The following is a 12230-nucleotide window of genomic DNA, read 5'->3' as shown; positions in this document are numbered from 1 at the left end:
AAGGGTTGACTGTCTCCTGTCAGTGCAGAGTCTGAGAACACCCGCCCGGCTCTGTAGTTGGAAACTATGGGGGTGGCGCCATTGCTGGAGCAGGGGAAGGCTAAGGTTGCTAAACCAACACCACTCAGGGTCTGTCAATGGACTCCATGGGCCAGACTGACTGAGGGTGAACCTGCAGAAAGCTGGCTCTGTATATACTGTAAGAAAATTGGGTATATTGTGAAGAGTCCAGTGGATCCCCAGAGGCTAAAGTAGATGTAGGAAAGTACCCTCTTTTTGGGATGTTTACCCCCACTTTTTGGCTGCTAACCAGGACCCCAGTGATTGTGCTCTCCCTCCAAAGCTGGTTACTTTGGACCTTTGTGCACTCCACAATTGGCATAGTGGTGCCCCCTTTTAAGGCCCTAGTATATGGTACTTAGGTACCAAGGGCATTTGGACACCAGGGGTCTTTCTCCCCCCCCCCCCCTCCATGTGCTGCAGCATGTATTATGCCACCCATGGGAGCCCATACGAAAAGTGTCTACAGGCCCTCCATTGCAGCCTGCATGAAAAAGTGCATGCACCCTTTCACCACAGGTCACTAAGTCACCACAGGGCAGGCCCTTTCAGCTCAAAGGTCAGGGTGCAGGTCCCTGTGCGTGAGGGCACCCCTTCCAGTTCCATTGTACTGGACTTTGTAAGTGCAGGGAAGCCATTTTATGTGTGTATTGGACATAGATCACTACCTGTGTCCAGATACATAATGTTAACTTTGAACCTGGGCATGTTTGGTATCAAACATGTCGGAATCATACCCCAATACTATTGCCAGTATTGGTTGCATGATTCCATGCAACCTGGGGGCTCCTTAGAGGAGCCACCTGTATTGCTCCTACCAGTCTTACAGGGTTTTCCCGGCAGCCCGCGCTGCTGCAGCCCTTCAAACAGGTTTCTGTCATCTGCTGCTTGACCAGCTCAGGTAGGGGAAGACAGTACAAAGGATTTCCTGGGGGAGAGGAGAGGCAACACCCTCTCCCTTGGAAATAGGTGTTACAAGGTGTGGGAGGGGTAGCCTCCCCAAGCCACCGGTTTGCTTTGAAGGGCACATTAAACTCGTTGCTTTGAAGGACTTCTATAAACTCGTTAGCACCAGCTCAGGAACCACCGGTCCTTGCTCTGGCACAAAACTAGACAAAGTAATGGGGAATGGCCACTCCCCTGTCCATCACCACCCCAGGGGTAGTGCCCAGAGCTCTTCCAGGTGGCCACTCGACTATGCCATCTTAAAACCAAGATGGGCAGCGGCCCCTAGGAGCATCTGAGAGACAAGGCCAGGCAGGTGATCGAGAACCCTCCTCATAGGTGGACACCATGCAAGGTGACCAAGCCCCCTTTTTCAGGGCTATTTAGGGACTACATTGCAGGTGGGTCAACATGCAAGACTCCACCAGGACTCCTGTGTATAGTTTACTTCTGCTCCTGGCCACTGGAACCACAACTGGATGCTTCAGGAACCGATAAGACTGCAACTCTTGAGACAACCTCACCTTGCAACTTTGTTTCCCTGACTCCTTCCAGCAACAGCAACATTTCCCTGGCTGTGCATCCTCGGAGGTCGGCAAGACTCCAGCTGCACTAGAAAGCAAGAAGGAATATCCTTTGGCGTGAAGGAGTCACTCCCCTGCATCTGTTGGCACCTATAGCAACGACATTCGGCTGCGTTGATCTGCCCTCCTCTGGAACTGCGTGGATCCTGTATCACAGGTAGTGGTTTGGAGTGGTCCCCTTAGTCCCCTCTGCCCACCCTGTCCAACTTGGGAGACAGAACACTTACCTCTCCTTGCAGGACAGTACCCCTGTTCACAGAAACCCTTACAGCAACCAAGGCTGGTCTCCTGCTCCAAGGGATCTTCAGGCTCTGAGTAGCCCCTGACCACCAGCGACCAGACGAACATAGGACACCATATGCACCACTCTAAAGACTCCTCTGCAACTCCTGGGCTCCACAGCCGGTCTTCTTCCGCATCTTCATCTACAGAAGAGTGGGTAGTGACTCCTGCCCCAACTGGACACTCCATTGAGGTCTATTACAAACCCACAGATTGCAACAATTTACTTAGGTGTGACAGTTTTCATCCTATGCCGCCGAGGGATAATCTACCTGTGGGCCAATTCCTAAGGTTACATAGGAATTGTACCAATAAAACAGATTACGACAAACATGCTAAACTTCTCTGAGAAATTAGAAACAAAATGGTACCCGATCCCTTTGATCATGAAAGCAAAGAAGCAGGCTTGAAATAATGCTAGAAAAAACAGTTGTTAGAAACATTCACAAAACCCTGTATGTCCCGACTTGCACGGGTCACCACTTTTTTTTATTTATTCCAACCAATTAAATGAATACATCCTAAAGCATTGGAGAATTTTGAATTTGAGGTCCCTGGAATTTGAAAGGCCATTATTTGCTTTTAAGAAAGGGAAGTCCTCAAGAAACATTTGGTACATACCAGACCAAAAAAAAGACATGCAGACTCATGATAGAGGCTTTGTCGAGTCTTCCACCAGTGGTGGGCCACTTTGCATGTGGCAGATGTAATATCTGCCCCCTCACGAGTCAGACTAAACAATTAGATTTAGGACCGAGAACCCCATGGATCATGAGAAATCACCCTACTTGTAACTCTACAAACTGTATTTATGTATTGATCTGCCCCTGTGGCCTGAAATACGTGGGCATGGCCATGAGAAAAGCAAAGGTGAGGATAAATGAGCACTGAAGCACTTTCAGGTGCAAAAAAACAGTCCCGAAATTGATGCGCCACTTTGTTGACTTTCCTCACTCTGAGAAGGATTTCAATTCATAAATCGAGAAGTCACAAGGGGAATCGGAGCGACAACTTTTCAGGTTGGAACAACGTTGATTTATAGATCATCCAGCCTCACACAGGGGTTAAACGATGATATTTCCTGGACACAACTTGCACAGAAATAAGAATCCCCTTGAAACCGCTTTTGGATTGCTTATCAATAAAGGGGGAATGCTGAATTACTTTTAACATACAGACAAAAAAGATTGTCAGAGGACCAATTTTGACCAACTGTGTCCTGAATATTCGTCAGCTAGAAATTAAGTTGACATATTTCCTAAGGAAGCTGATAGGATCATGAGCGGAATTAAGTAAATAGACAAGCAACGATCCTCTAGCTAATACTGCATGGATTAACTTCCATGAAGAGTACATGAACAAAAGATCGCTATGCATTGGCACCCGTGTAACAGATGGCTCATATGTTAAGGAGGTAAATTTGACCATCTGCCTACATAATTGCAAGTATTTAAAAACCTGGTTGAAAGGTTGTAACATGAGCCCTTGGAGAGACGGGGGTTGAAGTAATCAATCCACTGTTCCGACGTTGGTGTAGACGTACGAAGTGGACTTCATTTCCCATGAGTACCTTAGGAAGGCGCACATCAGTGACATCAGAAGCCGGCCAAAGGGACAACTCACGAAGCACCGCAACTGCACAGATGTCTCCGGTGGTCTGTGACAGACTATGCAGGTCAGATGGCAGTGCGAGAACCTTGACAAAGTAAGATGATTTTTCTTTGTGATGGGGTGCCTTGGGGCCTCTAATACATGCTCACCCATGTGTTTGAGTGCAACGAGTGTCGGTGGGAGAAGGCATCTCGCCAATTCTAAGAAATTATTTGCTTCGGAGATCCAGGGGTGGGAGGGGGGGGGCGGGCTTGCTTCCTATAGAATTCCTTAAACAGGGTACAGTGGGCAGCTACCACAAGGATGAATTAATTCACAATGGTATCAGTAACCGATACAGTTGTGCGGCACGTATGCACCGGATAGAATTAGTGGTCTGATGCTACACACGACGATACCGATAGACATTGAGAATTCTACCTTTTTTTATGATCCAACTGGCATTTGAAGTTGATACGTAACAATGTTGTAGCATTTAACACTATGCCTATGATACCAATGGGCATGAAAACAACCCCTTTCCTTACAACGATAATGTTGGCGATCATGGATCTTATTAGATTGTGACAAACCATAATATTATGTCTATAATGAGTCTTGCAAAAAGAGAATTTCAACCATGTGATCATATTCTGATAAGTTGTTTTATCACCCCGTGTGTGACTACAGGACCGCACTCCGCCAGACATGTATAATGTATGAATAAACAATGGATAGGGTAAGAGTGTTGAATGTGACTCACGCACGCGGGATGTGTGAAGTTGGCACCTAGGACACGGAATGATGCATGTTCCCCTTCCCCACAGGCATTACAGCAGGACAAATCAGTATGTGTATGAATTGGGGGGGGGGGGGGGGGGGGGGGGGGGTGTAGCGGCACAGTCAGATCACCTTGGCAGATATGGCACGACTGATTGCAAATTAACAAGGCTTTATAACAGACAAATGATTCTTAGGAATTTGTTGTGGGCATGACCCGGTATTACTTGATAAAAGTGTACTCATACTCTTAGGGAATGTTTTCAGAATAGGATAAGGGGGTAGGCCAGACATACAACCTTGATACCTATAGAAATTATTCTGCATGTATCCTAACCATACTGATATTTGGAAAATACAGCACCCTTAGACTTTTGAAGAAAGGGTATGTTTACACAATAGAAGAGCAGTAATCCTATGGGTAACAATATAGTTCCAGAAGTGGATCCAGCTTTGAGGTTCCCAGGGTAAAGTTAGTGTAATTGAGATCAGGTTTGAAGAGGGTGTATTGATTATGAAGTGTTTACAAGAGGTCAAGTGGTATCACTGTAAGAAAATACATTGTTTGGGAAGAGCAGAGGGAAGCCAATAGAAGAACGACCCATTTATAAAGAGGAAAACACTAAGTTGGCTGAGAAGCACGCTGTGTACCAATTAAAGAAATGTTTTCATAGGGAGTTCTGGTTAGCTCAAGAGGTTCATAAATTCACCAGCCTCTGAGGGACTAATGTCTCCTTGTCTTTTTGTTTCAATTTATTTCCAGGTACTTCAAATCATCTTTGAAGCAGGTGAGAGCAATTGGCCTCGCATGTATGAGACACTGATGTAATGAGCAGGGAAAGCTGTTATTGGCCCTGATAAAGTACCCTAAAACTGATTAGGCTCCTAGAGACAGTCGAAATATGTTGGTTTGGAACTAGGGTTTCCTGGGAACATTCAAAACCCACATGAAACAGAAGGTAGTTTGATTGTATCTATACCTTTGCTAACCTGTATTAAAAATACCGACTGGTATACCCCAAGAAATTTTCTTTAATATGATTCCTGCTGCTGTCCAGTTGGCATTTTATTTGGCATTTCCAAGAACTCTTGGCCGAGTCTGCCCCTGTAGTATCATCTCACCGGGGTGTGGATAGACAGACTATTATGCATGCCACTATTTAGTGGGCGAGGCGTATATTCCATTTCTTGGAGGAATCCTATTGGTTAGTAGTATGAGAGGCTAGTTCAATAAATCCTGAGAGGGATGCCATGCAGACTTTGCCTACCCATCAACACACCCTTAGGGACCCTCCCTGGTCACAGGGCCTTTGGTACCACTGGTACCTTTTACAGGGGACTTAGCTGTGTGCCAGGGGTGTACTAATTATGCAAGCAATGGTACAGTTTAGGGAAAGAACACAGGTGCTGGGGCCTGGCTAGCAGGATCCCAGCACACACACTCAGTCAGGTTAGCATCAAATATCACACTTTCTTACAGAACCCACTAGAGAAAGAACAGCAGGGGCCCCTCCCAGACCCATGGAGCACAAGGGCACACTAGAGGGGTCAAGCCACCTGAAAAGGTGTTACACGACCTCAAAATTCTCACATTTGGGTGGGAGTCTCTATGGCTCCCAGAAACACAGGAAGGCGTGGAGACAGCCAAGTGCAGGCTCCACCACAGACCTAGACCTCTGGTACCAACATCACCTCCGACTCATCTGAAGACTTGGACAGTGAAGTCCAAGACCTCTTCGAATCAATTTTCTTGTAGGACTTGAAATAGGATGATGACTGCCAGGTACGTCTTTGGGGAACTTTCTCTGGACATTCCTTGCGACAGATCTTCAGCGTCTTTCAACGTCAGGCAGTGAGGAGCTTGATGGACTCAACCCTCAGCACCTTGGGATGCATGGCACAGCAATCCTCACGTCTTGACATTGTAGTCAAGCTCTAGAGACCAGAGACAAACCAAGTGCAGATCCTTAACCAACATCTGGTGGTGACAGGTGTCGCATTTTTTAAAACCTGCCATTCTGGTGGACCTCCTACACACCAGGAAACAACATTTTTTTAAAAGTCTTCGAAAAAAGGCCAGTCAAAGTGACTGGGGTAGCTCTCCAGATCCACGTTGACTCGGGACAAAAAAAAAAAAAAAAAAAAAAGAACAAAAGCCGGTGGGGTGGCACCATATAGGCACCACAAGTCACTTCTGGCACAGACGCCACGTGGAGACAAACACAACCGGTGTGTATGGGTACTGCTCACAAAAAGTTTCTGGATCCAGTCTGACACCTGGGGAATCTTCCAAGGTAAGGAGTCTGTGGCTAGATGACTATCAGATAAATAGGAATGCTACAGTATGTGGGAGGCATTTTATTTTCTACACAATGGACTTAATGTTTTGCTTAAATATGATTTAGCTATTAGCACCTGGCTTACAAAAGCCACATGCATGAGGAAAATATGCTTACCTTTTGTTTTCCTCTGTAGTCTTCACCTTCAAAGTTGTAGACACTGTTATCTGTATCGACTGTGAAATTCCTTAAGGAACTTTCTCCCAAGTTTGAGAGCTTCTCATTCATTTCAGCAGTCTGAAACAAAAAGCTTGAGGTGAAATAGACATAATATCATTATAGAGGGCAACAGCCAACTTTCCTCTCCATTTCAAAACAGCTGCCACAAGGTAGATTGCCCACATACCCGAAAGGATCACACCTTTTTAAATTCAGGTTCTTTCAAGATTTGGAACAGACAAAAAAAAGACACTTCATCATAATTACTGTGAAGAAACTAGAAACAAAATCAGAGTGCCATTTCATAATGGAGTAGATTTGATTATATTGTCTAAGACAGTGGTTCTCAACCTGTCGTCCGGGGACCCCTGGGGGTCCACATAGCCTCCCCAGGGGGTCCGCGACTGCTTAGAAAATTAAATATTAACAGATTAGGTCCCCAGCTTTCAGTAATGACTTAGTAGGGCGGTCCCCAGATTCCAACAATGATTCAGTGGGGGTCCCCGGGTTCCAGTAAAGATAGTGGGGGTCCACAGAAGTCAAAAAGGTTGGGAACCACTGGTCTAGGAGTGTGAAACTTTGGGAGCATTCATTGGTGAATCAGAGCACCATTACTGTTCTGTTAATTTTATGTTCAAGGAAAACTTTTCTGGTTTTAATTAACTAATAAATAAACATTCTCTCATTGGTGATCGACTGGCATACCAAAATAATAAAAAAAAAAAAAAAAAAAAAATACAATTTGTTCCCTGAGAATTAATATCCCAGGAGAGAGGGGTGATGCAAACTGTTTTCAGATCAAATTTTTCCTCTCACCTCTAACAGTGGCAGCAAAATCTACCAAAGCCCAACCTATATAAACTAATCGAAGTGGACTTTAAAGTTTGACAGCGTCTAAGACTACGCCGTGAGCCCCATTTCAACACCCCTCTCATGTAGATCTGAGTAATTCAACAGTCCGCAGATTAGGTGAAGTCGTAAAGGAGACCAATGGTGGAGGTATGAGTGTCATTTCTAAAGTACACCAATGAAACCCCTTCAATAAAAGTTATTAATGTGACTATTAGGAAGTGATCTGAATTGAAACCCAGGACTTCGCTGGGTACTTGGAGTGAATTTTGGCCATGCACAGTGCTGAAGACTCCTGGCCAGTTCTCAACCTGTCCAAAGTCTGCGGTCATTCCCAGTGGGCTATGATGAAAGACAATATGGGGCCAGGGTAAATCCTTAAACTAGGTCTTCTAGGCTCCGAGTTCTGGACAGACTCACAAGTCACCACAAGGTGCGTCACCCAGAGACATCTGAAAACCAGGAAATGGTGAGCTAAGCCAAAATTATCAGTTTCTCGTCCAATCTGATTTTTCTATTTGTAAACTGGCTCACAACCCCAGACAAGAAAAACACTTAAGTGTACAGCAAACAAACTAAAATAACTGACCTATTTGAAGTTTGGTATGGATTCAATGATTTCTGCTGTTCTGGAGCACCATTAATTCACAAATGAAAAAGAAAGCCATTGTCATCCTATAACATTCCCTTATGAACTGTATGCAAAATTACAGGGGCCAAATACATGAACTTATAATTTGATGAGCATTTCATGTGTTAACCCAATAGGGCCAAATTTGTTACAGCGCTCTAGTTATACACTGTGATTCAGCCATAACTACATGGTTGATGGATATGTAGACATTCATTTAAATAGACCTTTATTCAGACAGTAAGTTAGTCATAATGCAACACCTTAAGCATGGGAAACATCACTGAAGAGAACCACTCAATAGGCTCTTCCAAGGTGTGGATCTCAAAACAATTAGAGCACACTTTTGAAAACCAACACACCTATTTAAAAGGCACCGCTTTATTTCAGTAAAGCAGCCACTCAATCTGTAAAACAGACAAACACACCAGAACAATGAATTTAAAACCAAGCACATGCCCAACATTTGGATCATTGAGTGCATAACAGCTGGCAAATTGTAAGATGTCCATCAATTAGCCAAACAGGATGACAACGAAGCTAGGCCTATTGATTATCTTTGGAGTTAAGTCAGGGAGCAGTGTATTGCAAATTTTAGGAAGGATCTCAGTCAGACTAATCAGAAAATGTCAGCACCAGTGACATTTCAGAAAAGGTCTGTAGTAGCCATATTAGCACTACGGAACAGGTCTCTGGTATTCCTGGAAGACTGCCATCATTAACTCTGGAAGGATACACTGGTCTAAAAAACAAATGCACACGCAAAAGTCAAACGCACACCACCACCCCAGGGGAGAAATCAAAAAAGACAAAGCCACTGAAAAGTAGCAAGATGATAGAATGGACTAAAAAGCCAGCCAATTAAATGCAGTGGGTAGACCTAAATCAAACTAGATAAAGTACGTCTTGTGTCAGACATCTTTGTTGAGACCACAAAAATTAAATTCCGAGCTCAAAAGAATTTTCGAACAGGCCACTAGGGAAGCAGGCTTTTCATTAACAAATCAATGATGAGTTTTACCTTCTTTGCTCCCCTTTCTAGGATGGCATTGATGTCTTCGTCTGTGATTTCACTGTCCTTTGAGGCAAATACATGTGTTGCACCGTGTCTAATCATTTGAAGCATTTCATCCTTGCCCAATTTATTCAGGTTCTGATCCACTAATCTTCCTGTAATTAGGATAGACAAAAGCGTTCATTTATACACCATATTTATGTGAGATATGGAAGCACTTTACAACAGTAAACTTAAGATATGCACCCAGTATCGAGGCATAACAAAATGAAGCAAATTTAACTTTTGGTTTAATACAGGCCATTAAAGGTGAGAGGCTCACACTACTGATCCTATAGCACTGTAACTTCTGCATGCCCCTTACAAGTTACTCTGACAACTGTACTGTATTAACAAAAAGGGATAACTGGATATCCCTTCAGAGTTTCTGGTTCCCTTGGTTACTCCCATATTGGCTTCAATGTAAGAACAAGCATTTACAATGCCAATAGGTTAAGCATACAAACACCGTCTCCTATCTGGGCTGCACCCAAAGACAAACCATAATTATCTAGTTAACTAAGACACTTTAACAGAATTAAAATGGCACGTGTGTCCCTTAACGTTCAAGCTAAGGCAGATGGATAAACAAAATGATCACAGCTGTGTGGAGGGCAAGCACTTTGTGGAAGCACACAACCTCTGCCCAATGAAGACATACTTCTGCCCACCAACATGTGGGTCGAGCCAAATCTCCTCTCCTGGTGGTTCTTACATAATTGTCTGGCAACAGCTGCGCTGTCAAACCAGTCTAACAAGCACTGGCAAAGCCAATAGGTCTAGCCTATGCGAGAGCTATGGGCTTTGCCAATGGGTTTTAACCACACTGTACACCAGCATGGCTAAAGGTTAATGGCGTGGAGGACACAGAGGTGCAGAGGGAGCAGAGTGGCGTACAGGGGCCTATGCATGGTGTGGTAGAGCACTGCCATTGCAGACAACACATTTTCAATTGAACTGACCATTACATTTGCCCAGACATACAGTTTTACAGATAACTATACAGCATACAAACGATAAATGTGAGGAATTGGATCTGCCACGAAGAAAGTAAACCGAAGATTCAGGTAACACTATTGCACTATAGAGTAGAAAAGGCAAGGTTTCAGAAAACGTGCCACAAAAGGAGACTTAGACAATTGCTGATCAGACAGACCCATGAAAGCAGACAAGGCTACCTTCACTGTAGCTTTGCCTGTACCAGCAGTGCAAGGGACAGCATGAAATGCAGGACATCAGAAAGGAAAGATTTTAAAGGATCCAAGTATTCAAACTCATCATTATAAATGTATTCCAGCTATCCTGGGTTTCTGACAGCCAAGATATTCATCTGAAAACACCAGCTTTCATGGTTTAATCTACAAGTGTGAATACACATTGCTTGGGGTGGAAGTCCTTATACAACTGCGAAACCAGGTCCACTGTGAATGGGAGAAAAGCCAGCTAAACACGGAGTGCCAACAGCTCATCATACTAGATCCTCTTTGTTCATTCAGGGGAAGAGGGAGGAATCAGCTCTGCCAGATCTTCTCACATGACTTGACCGAAGCAGCATCAGTGAGAATGCATACAGGAGACAGACCAGCTGAACTTGAAGGCATCCCCCTAAGAACCATTCAAACGTACGTGTATGGCACAAAACTAAAGACTCTCGATTTAGGGTCACAGCAAATAGATGTACAGATGAATATCCCAATCTAAAGAAGATCAGCTGTGAAACTGGGCTGCAGTTTCCCACCACTGGTCCTACAACAAGAGGCAGCTTTGAGAGTCCACTTTACCTTTGAGGGAAGCACCAAATAAACTGCTACAGGGAAAAATCCCGCAATCGCTCCATCCACGTCCCCTGGTGACTACTAAGCAATGGACCCAAGAAACCACATGACCTTGCTTGCTGAGGTCTTTGATGGCTGTCGTGTCTGATGGAATTTGAATGGAGCTCAATGAAACAAAGACCTCCTGGTAGGGCAGGCCACCTGCAGCTTCAGGACATTTATATGCAGACGCTGCTCTGACCTGCAAATTCCCAGAGCCGTAATGTCTCCCACATGGGTGCTACAGCTCAGTGAGCAGACATTTGTGACCACTTGTGGACACAGAATCCACCTCCAGACTGCAGCGGTTTATCAACTACTTCATGTTCACTACTGGAATGTCTATCTGAGAAGAAAAGCTCCCTTGATGCTGGAGCTACTGATATCTCAGACCCCACTAGAGAGCCCTCGCCCACCCCATCTGGGAAGCAGATCCAAAAATGCAGCAGGCCATAGGTCGACCAAGACAAAAAGTGAATCAAATCTCAAATATTTCTTGAAATCCATCATCCTCCCAAGGCGGGAAGAGTTTAATACAAGTCCAACAAGTTACTTACCTTTGGTAATGGTCTTTCTGGTAGAGAATCTCAAGCTGCAGATTCCTCACCTGTGAAATATTCCCTGGGCATCAGACTGGACCAGGAAATTTTGCAGTAGTATCTCTGGGCACCTGTAGGTAGTACCATGCAGCTCCTCACTGAGATCGCTTTCCTCCAGAAAGAAAGTGCAGTCCTATATAGCCACCAATAACATGCACCGAATCAGTTGCTTTTGAGAGTGGCCAAGCCCAGACAGCCACAAAAGCAAATTGAGGTGACTAGTGTGCAGATGCCTAGACTTGGGATCTTTAGAGAAGAGCTCAATCATAGAACAGGGAGAGTTGGTGAGGAATCTGCAGCTAGAATCTCTACCAGAAAGAAATTAACCATAGTTAAGTTGTTCTTCTGACAGACTTCTGGTCGCAGTTTCCTCACCTTTTGAATAGGGAAAGAACACAGGTGCTAGGGGCTGGCTACAGGGATCCCAGCACACACTCAGTTGGGTTAACAAAGCAATACCAAATTGGTGGTGAGTTTGTGAATGGAACCAAACCAGAACGTTCTGTAGAACTGAGCAGGCAGAGTGCCCCACTCAGTGGACTGG

General features: G+C 44.6%; 1 protein-coding gene across 1 annotated transcript in view; it reads right to left on the bottom strand.

The window, feature by feature from the left end:
• The window catches only part of SMARCA5 (SNF2 related chromatin remodeling ATPase 5), a 413986-nt gene that overhangs the window by 245405 nt on the left and 156351 nt on the right, over nt 1-12230 (bottom strand). The window contains exons 15-16 of the mRNA XM_069242595.1: nt 9241-9389; nt 6698-6817 (exon numbers count right to left, since the gene is read on the bottom strand). Coding sequence (XP_069098696.1) covers nt 6698-6817; nt 9241-9389 — 269 coding nt within the window. The remainder of the gene's footprint in view (nt 1-6697; nt 6818-9240; nt 9390-12230) is intronic.

The sequence above is a fragment of the Pleurodeles waltl genome, chromosome 1_2, assembly GCF_031143425.1.
Source record: "Pleurodeles waltl isolate 20211129_DDA chromosome 1_2, aPleWal1.hap1.20221129, whole genome shotgun sequence".
Classification (NCBI taxonomy): domain Eukaryota; kingdom Metazoa; phylum Chordata; class Amphibia; order Caudata; family Salamandridae; genus Pleurodeles; species Pleurodeles waltl.
The sequence above is the reverse complement of the archived record's forward strand: the minus strand, read 5'-3'. Positions and strand labels throughout refer to the sequence as shown.